General features: G+C 43.0%; 1 protein-coding gene across 1 annotated transcript in view; it reads right to left on the reverse strand.

The window, feature by feature from the left end:
• Positions 1 to 27,500, reverse strand: part of cntn5 (contactin 5) — a 278,248-nt gene that overhangs the window by 72,351 nt on the left and 178,397 nt on the right. The window contains exons 8-9 of the mRNA XM_083773470.1: positions 11,919 to 12,021; positions 738 to 919 (exon numbers count right to left, since the gene is read on the reverse strand). Coding sequence (XP_083629596.1) covers positions 738 to 919; positions 11,919 to 12,021 — 285 coding nt within the window. The remainder of the gene's footprint in view (positions 1 to 737; positions 920 to 11,918; positions 12,022 to 27,500) is intronic.

Raw genomic sequence — 27,500 nt, forward strand, 5'->3', positions numbered from 1 at the left:
TCAGCCTTGGCGCGGACAGCGCATCCAAGGCCCTGTGATCCTCGGCATCTTCCATTCTCTCCACATCACAGGGACAGAAGGGAAACTCATTTGTAACAGGCTCACGCTGGACGTAATTTGCACAGGTCAGCTGGTAGTTTGAACTTCCATTCTGCTCGGGCAACTGTTCTGACCATAATCATTCAATCAAATTCAGAAGGGAAAAAAATTAAAAGGAGAGGGTGCATTTGCCATTTGCAAGAGGATTTACACGTGCCTGGAATGCAGCTTCATATGTATTGCGCGCTGTCTCTCCTGGGTCTCTTTGAGGCTACAAGAACTAAGTGAACCATGTTAACATATTTCATAGGTTCTGGGTTTCTTTTCCATGCGTAACGGCTCCGCTTCAGATGTTAGGTTCTCACTAGCAAATTTGTTAAGTTATACTTTAACCCATTGTACACATGTCTAAATTGCTTGTATATCGCACGCACGCGCACACGCACACGCACACACACACACACACACACACACACACACACACACACACACACACACACACACACACACACACACACACACACACACACACACACGTGAGAAATACAAAAGTACAAAAATCTAAATCAAATAAAAACTGCTAGAACCTATACAGGTTCAACTCATCTCAAGACAATTCTTCGGTGCACTCTGAAGTGAAAGAAGAACACGATGTTACAGAAGAACAATGGACTGACTGACTGACTGACTGGACTCACTGTAGACCTGCAGATGGCCTTTGAAGGCCGTGCCTCCCCGTGGGTTCTCGGCCTTGCACTCGTACGTTCCCGAGTCCTCCAGCTGAATGTTGGGGATCTCCAGCACGGCCTGGGACTTCCGCAGCCGGGCTTTGGCGGGGATGTTGCCATTGATCTTCCTCCACGTGATGGTTGGAACGGGACTGGAGAGAGGAGAGGAGAGGAGAGATCGCATTAACGCACCAGTGGTGGAAGTAAAAGTATAAATACTGCAGTGTAGAAAAGTCCAAATTCAATGTTATTACTAAAGTAAAAGTACTAAAGTACTAAAGTATTTTCAAATGCATAACAATCTTCTGAAATTAGCAGATCTACAAACGACGCAGCAAATGTGGCATAGGTTGGTGAACCAATAGGGCGGTTTAATTCGCCGCTCTATGCCTTGGAAAGGGAGCTTTATTTCACCAACATTAATAAAATAAGTGGCCTGATTTGAGGTCCAGTACAAATTCTGACCTGACCTACTGTGCGTGAATTCATTTCCGTGGTTATGTTGGCAGACATAAACCGATGACAAACTTTTTTGCGATCCACTCCAATGATCTATATTTACAACCCGGGACATGGACGATATCGTCTCTGTCAGGTGGAAACTTCACACGTCCAAAACTGTTACTTTGAAGAATACAGAGATAAATGAAGTCCTGCACAATGTCTTCACTTGCTGTATAGCAGTAGTCTAAAGTTTAATTGTTTCGGTCTATTACAACATTCATCAGGTATCCCTTTTAAAAATACTAATAGTAGCAGATCTGCTATTTTGACACTTATATGCGACGCTGTATATGATCCAAGTAGGGCGTTTATTGTGGGGGGGGGGGGGTTTGAATATGGATATGGGAGGATTCTGCCATGACAGCAGCGATATTCAAGGTATTCCGAAGCAACGCCCCCCCACCGACACTATTCAAGTGAGGTCACCATTGCACCAGAGATTTTTATGATTAGTGTCAGAGCCAGAGGCCCATCCATCACACCACGCTGCTATAGATCCACATGATAGATGTGCAGCAGCACGTGCACGCACAGAGAACGTCTTACTACATTGTATGAGCTAGTATGTCCACTGACAGGCCTGTGAGAGATGGAAATGTGACATCATTGAAGGCTCCAGCAGACCCATCAATCAACCCATGGGTGGAGATGGAAAACAGGGCATTCTCTTTTCGTTTTTCTTTTTTTAATCCAATCAAAATTCAGAATGAGGAAACCGGCACATGCCCTGGCAGCGATGAGGTGTGATCAGTGGTGGGAGAAGTACTCACATGTTTTACTAAGTACAATTATAAAATCCTGCAGTGTAGAAATACTCTGTTGCAAGTAAAAGTCCGGAATTCAAAATGTACTTGAGTAAAAGTACAAAAGTTCCTTTCGTCCATCAGACACCCCGGCTGAGCAGGGCGGACGACGACGACGACGACCGTGTAGAGACTAGTCCTACTAGTCCTGTTCACTATGTTCAGCCATATCAGTTAGTAGGATGAAGACGAAGATTTTTTTTAATTATATATTTGTATACCCTATTACTTACTAGCTCTTAATCCGCCGCCATTAATTAACAGCGTACTACCAGGGTTTTATCGCGCGTAACACTTACTTTGAAGAGCCAAATATCTTACTTGGTGTTGTGTTAGCGATCGGTGGCTAACGATACAATCGGATCAAAATATGGATTAAAGAATGTAAACCCTGGAACACGAGAAAGCCACCTTTGGCGGGCTATAGGGTACTAATTTAACCCTCCGTGTTCGCCGTTTCTGGCGTGCTCCCTGCTAGTAACGAGTAATAGGTAATATATTACTGTTTTTTAGTAACTTGCTCAACAAAAGACACAGAGGTACAAAGCGTGCCAGCAGATCTGTACATTTTTAAGTGTTGATCGACATGCATGTTGACGTCAAGCATGCATCAGCCAGGCAAGACAAATATAAAGGAGAATATCCTAATATCCTCATTAGGTCCAAAACTGTTACTTTTCAGGACGCAAATTCAAAAATAGCAAAAGTAGCACATCTATACTATAGAGGTTTATGCCCGACAGCAACCTTGAAGGGATACTTTTTTTCTATCGATTACTCACCCCGTGAGAAATAAAATAAGTTAACTGTTTACTTGAATCTGTCCTTCCAGGCCATTTGGTTTAATAAATACATAAATAATAAATATATGAGGGAGCACAGAGCAGTGAGGTGTAAGATTCGGCTGCTGCATAACAAATTCAGAGGCAATTATAGTGGGCAGCTCCTGGCCCATTCAGGGGCTTGTCCATGCTGTAGTGTGACCCTCGCCCATTCAGGGGCTTGTCCATGCTGTAGTGTAGTGCGACCCTCATCCATTCAGGGGCTTGTCCATGCTGTAGTGTGACCCTCGTCCATTCAGGGGCTTGTCCATGCTGTAGTGTAGTGCGACCCTCATCCATTCAGGGGCTTGTCCATGCTGTAGTGTGACCCTCATCCATTCAGGGGCTTGTCCATGCTGTAGTGCGACCCTCATCCATTCAGGGGCTTGTCCATGCTGTAGTGTGACCCTCGTCCATTCAGGGGCTTGTCCATGCTGTAGTGTAGTGCGACCCTCATCCATTCAGGGGCTTGTCCATGCTGTAGTGTGACCCTCGTCCATTCAGGGGCTTGTCCATGCTGTAGTGTAGTGTGACCCTCATCCATTCAGGGGCTTGTCCATGCTGTAGTGTAGTGTGACCCTCGTCCATTCAGGGGCTTGTCCATGCTGTAGTGTAGTGTGACCCTCGTCCATTCAGGGGCTTGTCCATGCTGTAGTGTAGTGTGACCCTCGTCCATTCAGGGGCTTGTCCATGCTGTAGTGTGACCCTCGTCCATTCAGGGGCTTGTCCATGCTGTAGTGTAGTGTGACCCTCGTCCATTCAGGGGCTTGTCCATGCTGTAGTGTAGTGTGACCCTCGTCCATTCAGGGGCTTGTCCATGCTGTAGTGTAGTGCGACCCTCATCCATTCAGGGGCTTGTCCATGCTGTAGTGTAGTGTGACCCTCGTCCATTCAGGGGCTTGTCCATGCTGTAGTGTAGTGTGACCCTCGTCCATTCAGGGGCTTGTCCATGCTGTAGTGTGACCCTCGTCCATTCAGGGGCTTGTCCATGCTGTAGTGTAGTGTGACCCTCGTCCATTCAGGGGCTTGTCCATGCTGTAGTGTAGTGCGACCCTCATCCATTCAGGGGCTTGTCCATGCTGTAGTGTAGTGCGACCCTCATACAATCAGGGGCTTGTCCATGCTGTAGTGTAGTGCGACCCTCGTCCATTCAGGGGCTTGTCCATACTGTAGTGTAGTGTGACCCTCATCCATTCAGGGGCTTGTCCATGCTGTAGTGTAGTGCGACCCTCGTCCATTCAGGGGCTTGTCCATGCTGTAGTGTAGTGTGACCCTCATCCATTCAGGGGCTTGTCCATGCTGTAGTGTAGTGCGACCCTCGTCCATTCAGGGGCTTGTCCATGCTGTAGTGTAGTGTGACCCTCATCCATTCAGGGGCTTGTCCATGCTGTAGTGTAGTGCGACCCTCGTCCATTCAGGGGCTTGTCCATGCTGTAGTGTAGTGTGACCCTCATCCATTCAGGGGCTTGTCCATGCTGTAGTGTAGTGCGACCCTCGTCCATTCAGGGGCTTGTCCATACTGTAGTGCGACCCTCATCCATTCAGGGGCTTGTCCATGCTGTAGTGTAGTGCGACCCTCGTCCATTCAGGGGCTTGTCCATACTGTAGTGCGACCCTCATCCATTCAGGGGCTTGTCCATGCTGTAGTGCGACCCTCATCCATTCAGGGGCTTGTCCATGCTGTAGTGCGACCCTCATCCATTCAGGGGCTTGTCCATGCTGTAGTGCGACCCTCATCCATTCAGGGGCTTGTCCATACTGTAGTGCGACCCTCATCCATTCAGGGGCTTGTCCATACTGTAGTGCGACCCTCATCCATTCAGGGGCTTGTCCATGCTGTAGTGCGACCCTCATCCATAGGAATGTAATTGTATGCCTTTGACTCTTGGGGTGTCAGGTGTGGGGGTCTGAGTGGACCTGTATTCGCCTGGCAGTACAGTCTCTTTGAAAACTTGTTTCTGATTGTGCAAAATCTGCATATTTTTGCCTCCCTAAAATGTCATTTTGGTTACGCTACTGAACACACTATGGTTCATTCATAATTGTAATCCAATTTATCCAACCCCTTTCATCTATATTTTAGATATAGTCTATGATTGTTTTCGAACAATAGTGCAATCTTTGTTTGACAGGCAATGCTTAACCAGCTGCATTGTTGTCACAGGGACTACCACACAAGCCAGCCAGCCAGGCAGGCAGGCGGGGAGACAAGCCGACTGGAGCAATCCTGCGAGCGGGTGAGAGCTGAGTGGCCGTGTCAAGTACTTGACACTTACCTTCTGAAAAGGCCTTTTCTAAACCCCGGGAGTATACAGATAGCGGTTCTCCTCACACCAAAAATAATTTGATGCCACCATATAACATTCAGAAAAGAGCTTGCATTGGACGCTGTGACTTTTACCATGGCCAATCTCCAACCAATCAATCTGTGAAAATGAACTGGCGTGCAACACAAAACCACCATTCTAACCTGAGATGACAGGAAACTGTTGTTACTATGGTTCCCAGTGACAATGGATTTTCTGCACAGTGGACCGATGAAAACAAGCCCTGCCAGGGTGAGGTTTGATTCCCTCCTAAAAATTCTGAACGCAGGGAACTGTGTCCGTATCCCTGGAATATGCCGGCATAAACTGCATAATACCTTCGTATCCACACCCCACAGCCATATTAATTAGCCATATCCAAAGTGCTACAGTATACTATAAAGTATATGTCAATTCAGAGAATTGTACTGCAATATTTATGCATTGTTCTATTTCCAAATTCTGTAAACCTAAAACAGCAACCAGCATAATACACTGTACTAACTCCACTATGCCTGTCCGTAACGAGATACTGTACGTACATTGTCACCCGCTATTGAACATAGATCGCATTCTTTATTAATATTTCTCCCTATTTCTTGCTTTGTACAGCTTTGCTTTCATTGTCTTTCTGTGAACACATAGATCAAGGTCGCAATACCCATGCCTTTGCCCTTGTGCAGTGGTGGAAAGTAACTAAGTATATTTAAGTACTGTACTGTAACTCCATTCCATGCCTCCATTGACTCCGGCGCTGTGGCGCCAGTGCCAACAGAATGCATGAAAAAAGGCCAAGAAGAAGACCCCGTGATTTGCCCCTGTGAACCGGAAGTGGTAACTAATCGGCCATTTTTGAGCCGACTTCTAAAGTGAACGTGTATGCTGGCCCCTGGAGCTGGGGTTTATGCTAACAGCTAGCGGTAGAGATAGAGTAAATTGTACATTTAATTATTGATACTTTTACTTCAGTAAAACATTTGAGTAGGTTTTTCAACCACTGCCCTTGTGAATGAACTTGACCAATACACTGATTACGACACAGGGATAACTGCTGCAAGCAGCCATGAGTTGACCATGCAGTTTGTCTTCCAGTTACTGTACAATTACTGTATATAGCTTTTGTCAACGCCTGCGCAGGTCACGGTTGCGGATTCAATGGGAACTGACATCACAAGAACATAATTATTGCATGGATTCCGTGTAGCAAATGTTCTGCATTTCTATGACACTTTACTTTTATCCAAACAACTTTAACCCATTAAAATCGGGAAAGTGTCAGAGCTATGAGCTTGTAGATCTGCTTTTTTACCGTGAACATTCTTGCAAATGTATAAAAACATTTAAGCATACAAATCTTTGCTTCTGGGGCTCCCTTAATTAGCTCTGGTCCAGTGGAGTAACTAAAATTAGTATTTTTCCCGGTGAAAACAAAATCCCTTTCTGGCCAAAACTTGCATTTATACGTGTGGTGGAGGGCTCAAAGTGCGTCCACTAAGGAACGTAAGGCTTTCTAATTACACAACCCGTCTTTGTATTGGTGAGTAGGTAAAACATTACATTTGTGTTTTCGCTACAGAGGAGAGGCTGGTCTGCATTTCATGCGAGGCAGGAAGCCAATCAGTTCCATAGCCTTAAGGCTATGGACCAGAGCTAGGGTTCCCTGGAACAACATTTCTCTTGGGGTCTGTGGCCAAATACAATTGTGGAGGTCCTTCCTTGACATGAAAACGTTTGAGAAGCACTGTCATAATAGCCAGAGCCACAGCCAAAACAATTTGGGGGGCCTTGTCATGAAAATGTTTGAGAAGCACTGGTATACAGTGTTCAGTGCATGTGAACAAAATTACTTTGATTTGTAGGTGCATGACTTTGCTATGTCTGGATGTGTCGTTTGGGTGGTATGGGGGACATATGGTGATAACAGATGGCAAGGTTATGGTAGACTAAAACAAGAATGTAGGCTAGCGTCAGGCTTCACTTCACTGCACGCCTACAGAAATGCTCAGATACAGTGTCACTGTGATCATTGCACTGTACAAATCACTGTTTCATTGTTGTAACTGTCCCAGCAAATGGGATTTTGTAATTTTCTATTTCTATTTTCTATTCTATTTTTATTGCTAATGTGAACATTAGAGGTACATTTCTTGGGTACATTGTATTTACATGCCGTGGGTGGTGCCTGGTTAATTATGACGTGTTGAGGGCGTGCAGGAAGAGCCTGTGAGTAGCATTAATGACACCGGTGTGAGCTGGCTCAGGCAGTTCAAGCTGAGTCGCGGGGTTGAGAGGAGCTCTGCTCACGCCACAAAGTGTCCTTAACCCTTTTACTGCTGCCATTTATTGAGAAATTAGGACCTAATTCATGCCAGCATTTTTTTAATTTGAGCTCTTATTTTGAAAAGCCACATTTTGCCTCAACCGGAAGTGAGCTTATCCCTGCCAGCTTTACGTTGCCAAGACAACCTTTGTTTACATGATCGAAAAATGCCGGTACATTTTTGCACTCCACAACGTCGGCTCGTGCCGTCAAAGAAACGCTGTTTTGACCAAAAATGCCATCTGGGACAAGGAATAGGAGATACAGGCGATTGAAAGAAATGGATAGAATGGATTCTTATGGCGACGGTGAATTAATATGAACGATCCAGTGCAGTGCTAACAACAGTGCTAGCTAACCGGCTAACGTGAGTAGCATTATGGCTTGATCAATCATATGCACTAATAAAGGGCAATTGCCGAAGGGCTTCGGCAATGGCAGCAAGCGTTAATATCAAATTAATGCTTCAATTGCCGAAGGGCTTCGGCAATGGCAGGAAGACGGTTAAATATAAATATAAGAGAATGTCGAGTAGCTCCTAAAAGAATCGGCAGAAGGCGCACACGGTACGTTGCATGTTGTTGGTTTCTGTGTTTGTAAATAAGTGTTGTAGTTCCGTCGATTGTTTGTTTACGTTTCATCTTGTTTTTTTACCCATACCCGGAAATCATGATTGACCGACAGTTACAACAAGGACATTCACATTGCATACTTCATGGTGGTTTAAAAGAATATTTGTATGTTTTGTGTTACAGTTTTCACGGTGTCTAATGGGAAGAAATAAAACGACCTTAAAGACATCTGTTGGAGCGTTGTCATATTTCTGCTGGCTAGGAGCCGCTACAATTGTGCTTAGACAATGTCTCATAATGGGCATAATGATGGGTCAGACATAACAGCAGGTAGAGAGGGTTGACATTATTATGTCTGGCTGTTGCCTCATAAAGGCTGAATATTGCATGAGATTTCAGAACCACATTTCTGCAATATTGCTTGGAGTGTTGTTGTGCTGTTTTTTGTACGTCAATTATTGATCCCTCTGTTAATAACTGTAAGGAACCTACCATTTAGGACTAAGATACACAACACAGTGTAATTAGCAAAGCCCCCATGTACAAGCCAAATCTTCATTTTAAACAAAGAGCGTACAAATGGGTCCAATGTAAGACAATGGCTTCTTTTCTGGTTCTGGATCCAATGTAGGACATAATGGCACAAGAGGGTTTGATCGTCCAATTCAAATGTGATTTTGAAAATCAGACCAGGTGTCAAATCTCTCACTCTGTGAGCTTGTAGGCTATCTAGCTATTTTTGAATAGCCAACACAATCTAAAACGATGGTTGATGCTTACCGGAACCCATTTTGAGCGGGAACCCCTTTTGGTGGTTACATACATTATGTTATAATTTAGCTATTGAAAAATAGCAGATCTACAAGCTCATACAAGCTACACACTTTATGCAATGTCCATTGTCCACATCCAACAGGATCACAGAGGCCATTATACAGATCATATGATATAGCACAGTATGAAACAATGGATAAAATGATCATCAATCATTCTAATCAATTGTGATAAATAATCAAGATCATTTTTGCTGTAATCGTGTGGCTCTATCCTGTACATAGGTTACATATAATGACAAAAGGGGTATGTTATGGTCATTGCGGGAGGGCTGATTGCTTTACAGCTTTACCCAGTCAGTGGTAGAAAACTTACTCAAATGTTTTACTTAACTTTTTCTCTGCTTTCTACGTTCATAATCGTAGCTAAAGCTAAAGGTACTAAAGGTGCTAACTACATACATGTCTGTAGACAGCCGTATACTCCATATATAATAATAATAATAATAATGAATTGCATTTTTATAGCGCTTTTCCAAGTGCTCAAAGCGCTTTACAATGGTTCATTCATTCATACATTGGGAGGTGAAGCGGTGAACAGTCGACGCCAGCGTCCTCACTCCCCACATTCACACACCAATGGTGGCAAGCTCACACCGACCAACTCATTGGAGGCAATGTAGGGTTCAGTGTCTTGCCCAAGGACACTTCGACATGTGGACAGGAGGAGCCGGGATTCGAACCGCCGACCAAGGGATTATTGGACGACCTGCTCTACCTCCTGAGCCACAGCCGCCCATATGAAAGCTGTGAGCGTCAATTTACCTTTTCGCATTGCTCCGATTATATGGAGAGCCTCCGTCCCCACCAGCTATGGGATTTTTAAATCCAGCTCCATTGAGCCTCCATTATAACAGGATTTTCAAAGCACTGTATCTCTAAAGCTGTCGCGCATCCCGACGATCGTAAATCATTTGTAAGTTTGCATCGCTGAGCACATGTGTAAGTTTGCATCGCTGAGCACATGTAACTGTTTGTAATGATAAGGGGTATGAGCTACGGCTAACGATGACTGTGCTCATGCACAACAACAGCCCCCACCTCACTGAATAACCCAGAAATAAAACAAGGAAGAGTCAGAGCGGACACGTGGCATACGTTACGTGTGCTAGTAAAGTACCAATGGCTGCAGTGGCTCTTAAAAAAAAAGATCTGCTCAGAAGGTAATCGGGGTTAAGTGTCTTGCTCAGTGACACTTGTACGGTATACGAACTTAGGGTCAAACCAGCCACCCTCAGATTCCTAGTCTCAGCCATGGCCGCCCCCATAATGAAAAATATGCTGCACATCAGCAGCCACACAGATGAAATGAAAAGCCTTTGCCGCACCACAGACATAACTGACACAGCATCACGTCACACCAGTCCTGTTTGGCATTCAGCCTCCCCCTGTCCTGCCACAGTCAGTGGGGGCATCATACATATTGATCGACAGCAGAACAAAAGCCATTTAAACTTCATTTTCAGGGCTATATAAAGACTGGCATTTCCTAATGGGGTGCAATTGATCAATCATTCATCTGTGGGTAAAAAGGGTAAGTCACCGGGATCACCATCCAGCTGTAAGCCATCACACGCAAATTAATTTGAGAGAGAAGGCAGCGGCGCAGAGGGCTAGGTCTCGGGCTGTTTGCCTGTTTGACAAGCATCCAAAACGCCTGCTTAGTTTCACAGGGGGGGGGGGGGGGGGGGAGCTATGTATGAGAGAGAGCTGCAATGTCTATATTCCGAAAACGACTGATCGCAATGTGGTTAGTTAATTGCCGGAAAGAACAGCAACAAAATCAAGGGTTCTTAAGACGTCTGTAGATTAGCGATTGTTTGCACTTAAAGATAGGATTCGGGCGATGAATAATTCATGGCAAATAATTACAAACGGAATGACGTAGGGGCTTATTGTTATGTTGTAAAAATGAAAATCATTTAGCACAAAGTAAAAACCACTCAGCTTTCGCTTTGGCGGAAAACAAATTATAAAGGAGAAGGAAAAAAGTATTTCAATTAAGTTTCTTCATGAACATTGTGTGGATTGGATTTAGATTTTGTTGCATTAAGGTCATTTTTATTTTCAGCCGTGGCCTTTGCACAGTTCAGCGAGCGCAATCATTTGAATACCAAGCTCATCAAAAGGAATCTAATCTAATCTAGTGTCTGCAAGTGTGTGTGTGTGCGTGTGCGTGTGCGTGCATGCGTGCGTGCGTGCGTGCATTCGTGTGTACGGCGCGGGTATCATTTTGCAAACGCAGCGATAAGAACTAACAGCCATAATAAGGTAGGGAGTTAACTGTCTGTGCACACAGTCAAATCTGAAGTGGTAATTTAACTCTACAATGGAACCCGACACCCGTATAAGGCTCAAGAGTTTAAATGAACACCGCACATTTTTTAACGTGTTTTTTTTTGCTTACGGCAATACTCTCCCAACGGTTTAATGGAAACATCCGTATAACAGACAGTGAAAGCACGCTGAATACATTTCTACATTAAGGGCTCTCAATTATCAGGGACACATAGTTTCCCTGGGGCCTTCGGCTTCTGTCCTGATGGTTTGTGTACCCTCTATGGACTAACATGCCATCTATACAAGTCTGTCTTGTCTGTCCGTGATGCTGCCGGGGCCATCTCTGTGCGGTCACTATAAGATTCATACTTCGCCGCGCGACGGTGCAGCGCGACGGAAATAGCCGACCTGCAAGCTCACAATGTGTTGCGGACGCGACACATTGTGAGCTTGTAGGTCTGCTATTTCTGGGGTGCATGCAACGGGAGCATGAATTTGGCTTTAAACATCCCACCCTGGAGACATTCTGAATCCTATTCAGGTGATGGAATAATGCAAAACAAAGCAAAAAAACATCCCGCAGCCTTGCAACAAGGAAAATATGTTTCTACTTTCTAGCTATGTGATAATGTGGTGTCTGGGTCGGATGCAGATTGTAAGATAGTGCTGTAAAAAAAATTAAGCTGTGAGGGTTTATCTCTGTTTTACTCACTTTCCCAAAGCGAAGCATTCCAGTCGCACGATCACTCCTTTGGCGGCCAGGACCGATGTGGGAAAATGGACCTCGATTTTGGGCTCGTATTCACCCATTACACCTGAAAGATTACAGAGAGAGAGAGAGACAGGAAATTAAAGGACTTTACGGGGTGGTCTGGCACGTTGAGCCCAGTGACTATGACTGGGTCTGTGTAGGCCTACTTGACGATATTGCCCACCATTGTTTATTGGGTTATCATTGTGTTTTAATGAACATTAAAAAGTCAAGCCAAAAGTAATCCTCGGAAAAAGGATAGATGTAATAAAATGTACGTACAAGGCTTAGCAACGTGCAATGATGTTTAAACAACATTGAATCAATTATTCAGGTAGGCCTACATTTGGTAACATTTCAATCAAGGACAAGATGTGCAACAAATACATGCTTGAAATCTAAAAATAATACATTGTATCTGCATTAAATATGGCTGTGAACCACGCAGACATTGATAAAATGATGGTACGTATTGATGGCAGAATATCCTTTAAGGTACAGAGTGGCTCAACATCTCACAATCACATCTTTCCCCAGCTTCGGTCATACGCTGTTACAGGGAACCCATACATGACGTGCACCCTGCCTCAGCCTCTGTACGGTTTAGTTAAGCTTCACCATGACAGATCCACATGCACAGCACGCTGCCTGGAGCACTCTAGTGTCATGCTCAGGCCTCACAGTACACATGGTACATTAAGCACTTCAACCCTACAGGTACATGTTTAGTTGAAAGGTGTAACTCTAGTGTAGTCCATAAATCCCATGGCGCGTACTGTACGTTACCAGTCAGCTGAAGATCCAGGACTGATAATCAAAATTCCCTCCGCACGAAATTGCTTTGCCAAAAATATCCGATCTACAAGCTCACAGCGTGTCCCGACCAGGCCCCCAGAGCGGCTGGTCAACGTTGAAGCCGCCATTCACTGAAAACTGCAGGAAGTGACATCATGACACAAAAGTGTGTCATAAATAAGTGACCTCGATGTTGAGACTGCGCTCGAGCCAAAGATCCGGCAGACTTCCGGGTACTTCAAACGCCACTGAGCAACTTCCATCGAAATGAATAGCTGGGGGGGCGGTGCAGTCCACCCTCTTATAACTCTATGGTCGCGGCATGTTGTGAGCTTGTAGACCTGGTTACTATTGGCAAACTGTGTTTAGCTAAATCAGGCTGCGTATTGCACACACCCTGCTTCAGTCTCTGCCATCGATGTCTGTGTCTTTCTGCTACTTTTCATTCATCACATAATGCCTATGCAGTGAAAGAGGTTCATGCCAATTCCTACTGGCATTCATTCATGGTTATGTGGGTATTAAAAAACACCAAAAACACTAATAGATAAATGTGCAATATGCAGGCCTGTAATACATTTCTCTGAATGTGTTCAGGGGATGCATTTGGAAAGAGAATGTACAATATGATAGTAATACTAGTCTTGCCGGGTATACATGATACACCGTGGTAATAACGGCCCAATGGGAATGTGCAAAAACTAATTATGGAGGAGATGACGTCCACAGAGACAGTGTGTTCTGTAGCAGCACTGCTACAAATCCAAGGCTACAGGAAGCCTGGGTCATATCGGTGTGACAACGGTAAAGCCATTCAGCTGATATGCTCGCTAAAGTGACCATTTAATAATTGAACAAGAAGCCCCCCGGAGGACATCGGAGAGGCATGGTATTCTCATTGTGTATCGCCGGCGATGCTCAATTCCTTAACGCCATGGACGGGACACATAATAACAACACGCTGACATGTATGTTATCAGCGTATAGCTAAGTGCATGCCACCGGATGACTACCGTAGCTCCACGCTCTCTTTAAGTCACAGCCGGAGGACATGCGGGTTGTTTTCTCTGTTTCGTTCATTTTTTCCCCTCCTCTGTATGTTAAGGAGGCCATCTATATCCATTTGCCGCCAAGACGTGTCAGATGGCATTGAGCAAATTTGCAATAACGAAAGGGAAACACTCTCACTCGGGATCTAATTACCATTATCCGTCTTATTAAATGGGAGTTTGCGTTATGAATATTGCATGAGATTGTGACTCTTTGCACAGGCCTCTTTAACCCATTTTGAGCGGGAACCCCTTTTTGTGTTAGCATCATGTTGTGCTTTAGCTATTTTTTTTTTAATCGAAGAACGACTGACATAGAAACATAGCTTTTTCAGAAAACTGTCAGGATGTAGAAGACATTTTTGGAAGGTCAAAATGGGTTAAACACTGGCACAAATGCTTCCTAAGGACAGACTTCTTGCCCCACTGCGCTGCGCTGCGCTGCACGCACCTCCTCCTCCTCCTCCTGGGGACCACCGCGAGAGATCTGCGGACAATTCAAAGAGGCTACGGTTATGGCCCCGCAACGGCTGTCAAAACGAGACAAATGGCCACGCCGTGACATTTGAGAAGACGCAATCACTTCTCCTATACACGAGCACCTGATGAATTCAATGTGAGGAGGCGAGGAACAAGGCATCATTGGACTGTGGGAAGGAAAATAAATAAATAAAGCAAAACACTTTTATGATGTTTGTTCCAAAGAACTTTTCAATTTCAATCTCATTTTCATCATTTATGACGATCCGTAGCAGCCCCTTCTCATAAAAGGAATTTGCAATATTTCATTTGTTGGAGCCATATTGTAGTCAATATCATATTCAGCCACCGTAGCGCCTGGGATTTGATAGAAGTGAGAAATCGAGTGTCTGGGCCTTAAAAAACATTTCCACCTCTCGTTTATAGTGTTGCTGATTTATCTTCCATTTTAAGTATTACATAAAAAAATGATATATGTTTTACTGTTACTCTCTTCTGCATGCAATTCAATTTTGCCTGTCCGGTTGCCTGTCCGGAAATCAGCCCAAACAAATAAAAAAGTGCACTATCAAAGGGCTCAGAAATATATCGGGTTAATGAGATGAGACAAAACTCTGCTAAATTAATATATGCATTGAAACATTTACAGGAATTCCATTTTACAGTTAAAAGGAATTTGACATCCCTGCTAGTGCATGTTTTTCTCTAGCTCGCAAATAGCATGCATGATCCCTTTATGAAAACCTATTAGGGACTAATTTGCATCTATGTAATATGTAGCAGATTTGAAGGTCAGCTATTGTTATGCAGACTTTGCAGAGTGAGGGTCACGTGTCAAATATCTGAAAGCCAAAAAGTACACAAACAATTACTTTCAACGTCATTTCAGTAAATAGACATTGCTTGTTGATTTCCCCTGGTGGTGGCCTCGGGCATTATTGCATAGTAATTTCTTACACTACTGTAAACTACTGTATAGTCTTCAGTGGTGGAAAGTAATGGAGCATGTCACAAGGCGTGACAGACGGACGGACGGACGGACGGACGGACGGACGGACGGACGGACGGACTTATGGTTTTGCAGGTTTTCATAGTAATCTGCGATTGGAAGGCACTTTTAGAATCGGCCAAACCCCCCCCCCCCCCCCCCCCCCACACACACACACACACACACCCCCACACAAACACACACACGCTCGCTCGCTCGAGAAAAAAGCACATCTAAAGGCTTTTAGATTTGCCTTTCACCCTTGTGACACATACAAATGCTAGGGTTTACATAAGGTTTGTGCCATTTCCATTGACACCGGGAGAAATAACACATTTCACAACAATAGACGGGGTGTACTGTCATGGTCATGGCTGACTGAGGCATGCAGCATGGTTTATTGTCTCCACCAGGCCGAAGGCATGTGGGGAGAGTATGTTTTGCACTGCGTCCGTCCGTGTGTCCGTCCGTGTGTCCGTGTGTCCGTGAACAGCTAATCTCGGCCACCGTTAACCCGGTCGATGCCAAATTTTGCACACACACTCCCTGGATGCCAACCATGAACCTCTGCCCCAAACCTTCCAGAACGGCCTGTTATAGCGCCACCAGGAGGCCGCTTTGTGCAAAACAAGTTTTTGCACAGTACACCTACAGATCTTGTCCAAACATCACGCAAATTGGTACACAGTCTCTCTAGAGCCATTCAACGAAACGGGTCTTTCAGATTTATCAGACTCCATCCTGATTGGTTAAGATTGGCTTCCAAAGTTCACAGGAGTGCTCAGTTTCAAACAAAAGGCTGCAAATCATGAACACATCGCGTGATTTCCGTGAAATTGTGCACCCACATTCCCACTAGGCCGAGGACGAAATGCCACATGAACAATTTCAACTCAGCCTCAAGGTGGCGCTATAACTGGCCGAAAAGTGTTTTTACCTCTAACTGCACGGATCTGTGGATAACCTGGTGGAGACCTGTGCCCAGAAGGGCACTTTTTCTAGTTATAGAAGTGCTCCAAAGGTCATCCTTGGTATCGTATGGGAGAGATGCACCTGGAGGGACTGTGGATTTCCATGTGCCTGCAAACACTGCTCCTTTATTCATACAACTGTCCGTAATAACTGGGACAGTGGAGCATCTTTCTGTTGTGGTGTACAGTATGAGAAAATAAGTCTAGACTCAATTCTATAAGCCGTAACCTTTAGGACCATTCTTTCTCCTAATGGAGAGAGATAGCTGCAACGATGCCCAAACCGCAACAAAGATGGTGGCATACAGTAGTGTCCAAGCTGGTGCACTGTCTGCTTCAAATAGCTTTATTGCCATTGTCAACCAACAGGTGTCTTACCCCTCACCACAGCCTAAATAGGGCTTGCAAACCTCACACCTTACTTAGTATGCAAATGTGGGGGCGGACCTCACACCTTACTCAGTATGCAAATTTGGGGGCGGACCTCACACCTTACTTAGTATGCAAATGTGGGGGCGGGCACCATCTTCAATGTGTCAAGTATACACCTGACCAACTGACAGGAATATATATATATATATATATATATATATATATATATATAATATATATATATATCAACAACATCTGCACAGGCCTAAGCTAAACAAAAATAGGTTTTTCTCTTATATACACAAGATGTACCAATAAAGTACAACCTTGAGAACAACAGCCCCCTAAAAGACAAGTCATGTTATGCTTGGTAGTATGCTGAAAATAGCTAAACTACTGTACAAGCTCACAATGCGTCACACTGCGACGCAATGTGAGCTTGTAGATCAGCTCTTTTCCGCATGCAACCTAGGAACACAACACATTGTCAAGCTGAATAATGGATGATACACTGTATATTATTATTCACGTGCGTGTGTGTGTGTGTGTGTGTGTGCGTGCGTGTGTGCGTGCGTGCGTGCGTGCATGCGTTTCTCCATTATGTATTTTAGCCCTTTTAGTCTGACCTCCTATAGAGGGATGAGCGTGACATCATCATCATACCAGGAAGTTATGCGGGAACGCCTACTGATTGTCAAAAACGACTTTCTCACCATTACAGCCCATACATCCAAACAGAAAGGTCTTATCTGATTGCATTGAACAACTCACTTACTTTGCCACTCGATTTGCCACTCACTTTATGCATGCGCATACCCTCTATATCTCCATTCTAACCTTTTGTGTTTTTATTTCACAACCAAAGTTACTTTGGCCACTTGGACCCTCTAGACTTAGTAAAACAGACCTGAGTTGCACACTGCACAGTGGCTCAGGGGTAGAGTGGCCGGTAGAGCAGCCGGATGGGAACCAGTTCAATCTCGGGAGCCTCCAGAGTTAGTGTCCATGAGCAAGACACTGAACCCCGGATTGCTCCTGATATGCAGGTTGGCGCCTTGTGTGTGAACAAATGTAATGCACAATCTATGTAAAGCACATTGGATAAAGTTACTTGGTAAGTTTTTATTTTTATTTGTTGGAGTTGTTATTAAAAAAGCACTTTCATTGGTTCAATATTTGTAAAACCCACAGGCAAATAGCACCGATTTATTAAAGAACATTTCAAACCTTTAATTATAGAGGTACCGGTAGGAGATTTGTGCCTGACAGCGACAATACTGATTACTATCCGACCCAAGCCAGCTTGTATGTTGTTGGGTTAGGCTATATTAATAAGCCTGGCTCAAATAACACACAGCTTCACAGCGTTGAAGTTCAAAAACGAATAAATTAATGTTTACCATCTTGATCCACTGCCTGATCAATGTTATGACATACACAACCCTGTGCTTTGTTGTCTCCACCAGGCCGAAGGCATGGGGGGAGAGTATGTTTTGCACTCCGTCCGTCCGTGTGTCCGTCCGTGTGTCCGTCCGTCCGTGAGCAGCTAATCTCGGCCACTGTTAACCCGGTCGATGCCAAATTTTGCACACACACTCCCTGGATGCCAACGATGAACCTCTGCCCCAAACTTTCCAGAACGGCCTGTTATAGCGCCATCAGGAGGCCGCTTTGTGCAAAACAAGTTTTTGCACAGTACACCTACAGATTTTGTCCAAACATCACGCAAATTGGTACACAGTCTCTCTAGAGCCATTCAACGAAACGGGTCTTTCAGATTTCTTACACTCCATCCTGATTGGTTAACATTGGCTTCCAAAGTTCACAGGAGTGCTCAGTTTCAAACAAAATGCTGCAAATCATGAACACATCGCGTGATTTCCCTGAAATTGTGCACCCACATTCCCACTAGGCCGAGGACGAAATGCCACATGAACAATTTCAACTCAGCCTCAAGGTGGTGCTATAACTGGCCGAAAAGTGTTTTTACCTCTAACTGCACGGATCTGTGGATAACTTTGTATGCCAACTCCCTAGAGGCCAAGGAAAAACCTTTGTCTGGAATTTTTCACATCTGCTCTTTATAGCGCCACCAGGAGGCCGACATATGTAAAACACATTTTCTATTATTACTCCTTCAGATTTTATCCAAATTTCACGCAAATCGGTACACATGATCTCCATAGTCATGTGATCAAGACAGGTTTGTTTGATTTCTCATATTCCATCCTGATTGGCCACGATTGGCTCCTACAGTTTTCAGGAGTAGCCCGCTTTGTACAAATCGCCACAACTCCTCAACGCAGCGTCCCATTGCGATAAAACTGTGCACGCATATTCCCACTAGGCTGAGGAAGAATCCTGGTGGAGACCTGTGCCCAGAAGGGCACTTTTTCTAGTTTTCCCTGAGTTGTGGGTTGAGAGCAATTAACTTCATTTCACATCTATGGAATGAACGCCTCCCATCCAGTTCATCTATGGAATGAACGCCTCCCATCCAGTTCATCTATGGAATGAACGCCTCCCATCCAGTTCATCTATGGAATGAACGCCTCCCATCCAGTTCATCTATGGAATGAACGCCTCCCATCCAGTTCATCTATGGAATGAACGCCTCCCATCCAGTTCATCTATGGAATGAACGCCTCCCATCCAGTTCATCTATGGAATGAACGCCTCCCATCCAGTTCATCTATGGAATGAACGCCTCCCATCCAGTTCATCTATGGAATGAACGCCTCCCATCCAGTTCATCTATGGAATGAACGCCTCCCATCCAGTTCATCTATGGAATGAACGCCTCCCATCCAGTTCCATATCTATGGAATGAACGCCTCCCATCCAGTTCATCTATGGAATGAACGCCTCCCATCCAGTTCATCTATGGAATGAACGCCTCCCATCCAGTTCCACATCTATGGGATGAACGCCTCCCATCCAGTTCATCTATGGAATGAACGCCTCCCATCCAGTTCATCTATGGAATGAACGCCTCCCATCCAGTTCCACATCTATGGAATGAACGCCTCCCATCCAGTTCATCTATGGAATGAACGCCTCCCATCCAGTTCCACATCTATGGAATGAACGCCTCCCATCCAGTTCATCTATGGAATGAACGCCTCCCATCCAGTTCATCTATGGAATGAACGCCTCCCATCCAGTTCCATGTTAGAAAAACTCCGCTCCATTACGCAGCTATGTGTGTCCCTATTATGTGCACGTGTCTGTCCAACCACGGAAAGCTGCAACACGGTAACTCTGTCATTTCTCGACCGTTTCAGACGCGGGAAGGCTCGTTGGAATCAGGCCGGCCGCCTAGACGGGGGTCTGGATGTTCCGGGGACCCCCCCGGGGACCATGCAGGAAATGGCGCTCTCGTAATAAACGGTCCGGGGTGCGATCGTAGTGAAGATGAATATTCTGTGACTACTTAAAAGGTAAGTCAATTTGGGAAAAAATATCACACCCGTGTGAAGTGAGTGGTGCAACTCCGTGTGAAGTTCCAGACCAACAGGAATGCGGCCAGGGTGCCGCCCCGGTTCCGGCGAGCCGCCCCGTGACCGAAACGGTCGAGAAATGACAGAGTAACCGTGTGGGGATCCACACACACACACACACACACACACACACACACACACTGTGATATTTTTCCTGTGTTGTAGGAGGTTACGAGACCGTATTCTTTCTTCCCTTGTTATGAATTATTGAAATGAAAACTCAGCAAAAAAAAGGCTACAGAACGGGCCTAATGAATGCTCAGTTTGGGAGCAATTAAGTCAATTTCACATCACTGAAATGTTTCCAAAGGCAGTAGCCTTTTTAACGAAGTAATTATACCTACGGTACGTGAAATGTTAAACATTCATCCCATGGGTAGAGAGACATAGCAGTTAGCATGGAGCAGTTTCACTGCAGCTCGGGCAAATTTAATGAACCCAGAAATGGTGATTAGTATAAACTTTTATGATATAAATGTTATGTATAGGCCTAATGGATGAAATTCAGCGTGGTTGCTAAAGGTTACACGTTGAGCAATTTGAGTAATTTAATAGCATAATAATATGTAACCATACCATTAACATCCTATAAGGCAAAACACAAATTCATCATTCTATAAGTAGCATGTGAGACTAAAAACGTGGGCTAAAAACGGCCATAGCCATAGCCCAAATGTGCTGACCTCTTCACATTTGTGATGACGTCTATGGCTGTTTTTAGCCCAATAAGTGTTTTTTGTGCCTCATATAAGAACTGTGTTTGAAAAATAAACAAATCATCCCGGCCGTTGGATATGGATATGAAGAATCAACTGACTGTGAGAGAACGCTAATGTTACTGCAGCCAAATTAGTTACATTTTCGCTAGAAACGGACTGTATCAAATATATAACAAACTTTACATGTTTAAATATGCAAATGAGGCATTATGTAGGAAAATATGCAACATAATCGAAAATATGAAAAAGCTACTACTGTGGAAGGGTTATCATGTATTAATTTACTTGTATTGATCCTATATAAACAATTTAATATACAGGTAGGTCTAGTTTTTCACCAATTTCGGAGCTCTGGCTCATGGACTAAGAACCAAACATAACTGAACCTGTTCCTATTGGGAACCAACCGGTGGAAAGGGTCTGTGTGATAGGTTACGCTTGACCAATAGGCCAGTCCAACCGCTCTGTACATCCTCGCTTTTGGGTGGGAAACCTTACATGTCCAAAACCCTTACTTTTCAGAAGACAAAAAGTGTTCGGAAACTGTGAAAATAGCCGATCTACAAGCACAGAACGCGGCAATTTACGCAAGCCTCGTGACAAAGTAGGCATTCATTGACGAAGAAACATGGAGATAGGAGGTTTCCGCCCGACAGCGACGATGGGGCAAAGAATTACAAAAAGGAATAAGCCTCCATGAAGGCTTTATCCATCCCAGAACGGTACATTTAATCCTGAGCCGTGCGGTTAGCACGGCGTCTCTGATCACATGTCCATGTGGACAGTGGAACGGGAGATCAATATTTTCCAGCAGGGCGTAATGGAGCCCAGATGCATGAAGACGACTTTGATTAACAGAGTAAGACCACACGCGTGCGCTCGCTCTCTCTCTCTCTCATGCACGCGAGCACACACACACACACATACTCTTCCCCGATCATCACTCACTTTTACGCGAGGCACAGATTGCAGTATCTGATTGCACTGTCTGAACGCACGCACGCACACACACACACACACAGACAGACAGACAGACAATAAAAAGGAGGTTATGCCGAAGCATCCGTGAGATTTGTGAGGCGAGCTGGGCTGCCAAGAAATTCTTTGGTACAATAGGTTCTTACACAGCTGTGGAGATTTGATTTGGCCCGTGTTTGTGCTACGGATAAGAGTGTGTCCTGCAGTGGTTTGATGTGCCACGTAACCACATGCCACAAATAATTTGTGGCCCACAATATGGAGCAAAGTCACTTCTTTGGCACCAACTGGAAGGCATTTGTGTCACCGTAGCGTTTAACCACATTAATCATTATTTTATGCTTCATGAAAAATAGCAGATCTACAAGCTCGTAGCGCAGCACCGAGTGCCAAGCTTGTGTATCTGCTTGTATATCTTGAAAACGTGTGCAAGTCTTTGAATATATATTCTTTGACAGCGAACGTTTTAACTCATATCTTTGCTTCTGGGGGGGGGTCCCTGGAACAACATATTTTCAGATAGGGGTCAACGGCCAAATACAAAATATTTTGGGGGTCCTTGACATGAAATAGTTTGAGAACCACTGATATAGAAACATGATTTAGAAGACATTTGTAAAATCTGGTCTCATGTCTTAATCGGCTAATAAATAAAACGATAAGCAAAACAACCAAGACAAGCCATTGTTTTTGTGCATGCACCAACACGTGCACAAAGACGAAGATGGCCGATCTACAAGCTCACAACATGCCGTGCTGCCACTGACGTGTTGTGAGCTTGCACGGCTATTTCCTGTAAATCAATATATAAATCAGTATATCTCTAAGCCTAAATCTAATCTCTAAATGCCTAATTCCACCCCAACCCAGAATCTTTTACTAATTGTGAGTCTAACTTAAAATAAATTAATAATAAATAAAAACCACCAGGACCAGACAAATTGTCCTCACAATGTCTATTTCTCAAATTCTACCATCATTTTGGAGACTTCTGGCACTCACAAGTAATAGAAGAACACACACATGCACACTGTCCTAGACCTCTTCCCGGTCTAGTTAATATGCTTCCTTAATGAGAGCAATAAGTCCAGCACGGTAACACGCGTCAACATTAGGTGTCTCTGAGGATCGTTTCACACAATAAGGCAATAAGGCTATGCAAATGAAGAGGAAACAGACAGTCCTTGCCGGAAGGGATGTTGACACTGTACAGCTAAATGCTGGAAGCTATGTTAACATTGTATGGAGCTAAATGCCGGAAGCTATGTTTACTCTGGGGTGGTAAATGCCTGGAGGCAACGGTTAGCGTGTGCCCGTGGGCTGGCAGAGGAAGCCCTTTTTCCACCACTTCGCCCGAGGGGTCGGCAATCTCAGCGGCCCCTGTAACCTCTGACAATGACAGACATCTGGCGTGCACGGACGCCTCTCTGTCTAGTCCAACATTTACCACTTAATCAGTTAAACGGAACCCTATATGCTGGGTGTAAATGATTCCTGCATCTCTACAAATCCTTAGCAGTGTTAGCACTACCTAACCTCACATCACCAGGCTTTCCACCTCGGAGGAAAGCCTGTGTTTCTAAATCGCTGTGTGATCCGGTCTAGACCGGTTGATAAAAAAAGAAAAAGTCTCGCCAGTCGATGGCTAACGTTTTGTAGATCTGCTATTTTTGGGTAATGTCACGCACCAGTAGGCTATATGGATGCATATGGATTCAAAAATAGTGCTTCAGAGAAAACGAAGTTTGTCTGATAAAAAAACTTTTGGAAACTTTTTGAAAACTGTCATCTATAATGATGTGCCCAGAACACGGTTATAGTAACATGGTTGCTCCAATTAAGAGTTATATATGCAAATATATGCAGATTTATACTTTTCCGAAGTGTATATATAATATATATATATATACTTTGGAAAAGTATAAATTTGCATATATTTGCATATATATTATATATAATGGTTAAAATTTATTTGGAGTATAAAAGTCATTAATTTGAAGTATACTTGTATTAGTTTCAAGTATACTATCAAATATATTTTAAGCACATTAGTTTGTAATGTTATTATATTAACACATTGGTAGTATATTTTAAATGTATTTATTTAATACTTATATATATATATATATATATATGTATATCTATATATATATAGATATACACTTATAATACACTATACAAATATACTATAAATATAATATAAGTATGCTTTTCACTCATCGGAAAAAGTATACTTGGGATACTGGAAGTATATTTTCAATTTAACACAATTTTTTTGTCACAAAAGGGTTAAAAAGTATAGAAAAAATATATTTAAGATATGTTTAAGTAGATCTGATAGTGTATTCAAGATAACAAAGTATATTTTAAGCACATTAGTTCATAATGTTATTCTATTAACACATTGGTAGTATATTTTAAATGCATTTATTTAATACTTGATATACACTCGATATATTCGAAAATACACTATAAATATAATCTAAGTATGCTTTTCAAAAGTATACTTGGGATACTGGAAGTATATTTTCAATTTAACACTATTTTTTTGGTCACAAAAGGGTTAAAAAGTATAGAAAAAATATATTTAAGATATGTTTTAGCACATCTTAAGTGCAACTTAAGTATAAAAAGTACAACTTAAGTAGTTTCAAAATAGCACAATTTAAAATCAAATAGTTTCAAGTACAAATAAGTACATTTAGTATACTTTTAAAAAAGTATACTAAATATATTTATTTTTCGCCTGGGTAACGCGGTTTAATAATGTGGTTAAGAAGCCTGTCGTGGAACTGGCATCTCCAATCCAACACAAACTCCCCCCTCACCTCCCTGCACCCCGGCTGGGCTCCAGGGACGGATGTCGGGCATAAAAGAGTGAAATCCCATCCGCTGCAAGGACCATTGATTCGCTTAATTTTATTCCAAGAGAATGATTTCCCCATTGGCCAGTCTCAGCCAAGCACATTGTGAGCGAAGAAAGCCCTCCACGCTAATGTTAAAACATTGCTCACTAAAACATTTTTGGGAATGCATAGAACCACAGCGTCTTCTGGGTCCCCCAGTACTTGAGTCAAACCCTCATTCATGGTTCCTTGAGTTTGTTCCAAATGACAGAGAAAAAAATCAGACCTGTCTGAACTGAGTGGTGGTAGTGTGTGTTTGTGTGTGTGTGTGTGTGTGTGTGTGTGTGTGTGTGTGTGTGTGTGTGTGTGTGTGTGTGTGTGTGTGTGTTAGGCTACTCAACAGTTACACCTTGTACTGTACTATAGTAGGCTACTTGTACTGTACTGCTCATACTGTACTACTTGTACTGTACTGTACTACTCATACTGTACTACTTGTACTGCACAGCACTGTACTATACTGTAATTCTTTGTTGAATTGAACAATGTGGACCCTGTTGTAAACAAGTGTAATGCTTAATTGGGTCGTCCACTCACAGTTAACAGTCTTTGTATTGAGTTTGTGCTTAAAATGTACTGTAAATTCTACAAACTGTTAAAGGTATATTCAGTGATTTCACTCAAAAAACCTTAGGTTTCGTTTTTGGCTGGGACCTAAGCCTTTCATCCAATCGGGATAGAGAGCCAAAAGCGAAACTTAAGGTTTTTTGACCCCCAGGGGTTAACTGGGGACAGGGAGGAACTCCTTATATGGTCAGCACACTCTATAGTAGAGAGGATTATCACAACAAAACAAAAAAAATAAGTGATATTTGAATTAAGTGAAATCACTGAATATACCTTTAATAAATATTTCAATCAATCAATCAATCAATACTACTCATACTGTACCATAGTACTGTACTACACTGTATTCTGTACAGCACTGTACTCTGTACTGTACTGTGTGTGTGTGTGTGTGTGTGTGTGTGTGTGTGTGTGTGTGTGTGTGTGTGTGTGTTTGGCTACTCAACAGTGACACCTTGTACTGTACTATAGTACTTGTACTGTACTGCTCGTACTGTACTACTCATACTGTACTGTATTATTTGTGCTGTACTACGCATACTGTACTGTATTATTTGTGCTGTACTACGCATACTGTACTGTACTGTGCTACTTGTACTGTACTGTAGTACTCATACTGTACTATACTATACTGTACTACTGGTACTGTACTACTCATACTGTACTGTATTATTTGTGCTGTACTACGCATACTGTACTGTATTATTTGTGCTGTACTACGCATACTGTACTGTATTATTTGTGCTGTACTACTCATACTGTACTGTATTATTTGTGCTGTACTACGCATACTGTACTGTATTATTTGTGCTGTACTACTCATACTGTACTGTATTATTTGTGCTGTACTACTCATACTGTACTGTATTATTTGTGCTGTACTACTCATACTGTACTGTATTATTTGTGCTGTACTACTCATACTGTACTGTATTATTTGTGCTGTACTACTCATACTGTACTGTATTATTTGTGCTGTACTACTCATACTGTACTGTATTATTTGTGCTGTACTATGCATACTGTACTGTATTATTTGTGCTGTACTACTCATACTGTACTGTATTATTTGTGCTGTACTATGCATACTGTACTGTATTATTTGTGCTGTACTACGCATACTGTACTGTATTATTTGTGCTGTACTACGCATACTGTACTGTATTATTTGTGCTGTACTACGCATACTGTACTGTATTATTTGTGCTGTACTACTCATACTGTACTGTATTATTTGTGCTGTACTACGCATACTGTACTGTATTATTTGTGCTGTACTACGCATACTGTACTGTATTATTTGTGCTGTACTACTCATACTGTACTGTATTATTTGTGCTGTACTACTCATACTGTACTGTATTATTTGTGCTGTACTACTCATACTGTACTGTATTATTTGTGCTGTACTACTCATACTGTACTGTATTATTTGTGCTGTACTACGCATACTGTACTGTATTATTTGTGCTGTACTACGCATACTGTACTGTATTATTTGTGCTGTACTACTCATACTGTACTGTATTATTTGTGCTGTACTACTCATACTGTACTGTATTATTTGTGCTGTACTACTCATACTGTACTGTATTATTTGTGCTGTACTACGCATACTGTACTGTATTATTTGTGCTGTACTACGCATACTGTACTGTATTATTTGTGCTGTACTACGCATACTGTACTGTATTATTTGTGCTGTACTACTCATACTGTACTGTATTATTTGTGCTGTACTACTCATACTGTACTGTATTATTTGTGCTGTACTACGCATACTGTACTGTATTATTTGTGCTGTACTACGCATACTGTACTGTATTATTTGTGCTGTACTACGCATACTGTACTGTATTATTTGTGCTGTACTACTCATACTGTACTGTATTATTTGTGCTGTACTACTCATACTGTACTGTATTATTTGTGCTGTACTACTCATACTGTACTGTATTATTTGTGCTGTACTACTCATACTGTACTGTATTATTTGTGCTGTACTACGCATACTGTACTGTATTATTTGTGCTGTACTACGCATACTGTACTGTATTATTTGTGCTGTACTATGCATACTGTACTGTATTATTTGTGCTGTACTACTCATACTGTACTGTATTATTTGTGCTGTACTACTCATACTGTACTGTATTATTTGTGCTGTACTACTCATACTGTACTGTATTATTTGTGCTGTACTACGCATACTGTACTG

Source organism: Protomyctophum parallelum (genome assembly GCF_964188405.1).
Source record: "Protomyctophum parallelum genome assembly, chromosome: 9".
Lineage (NCBI taxonomy): Eukaryota > Metazoa > Chordata > Actinopteri > Myctophiformes > Myctophidae > Protomyctophum > Protomyctophum parallelum.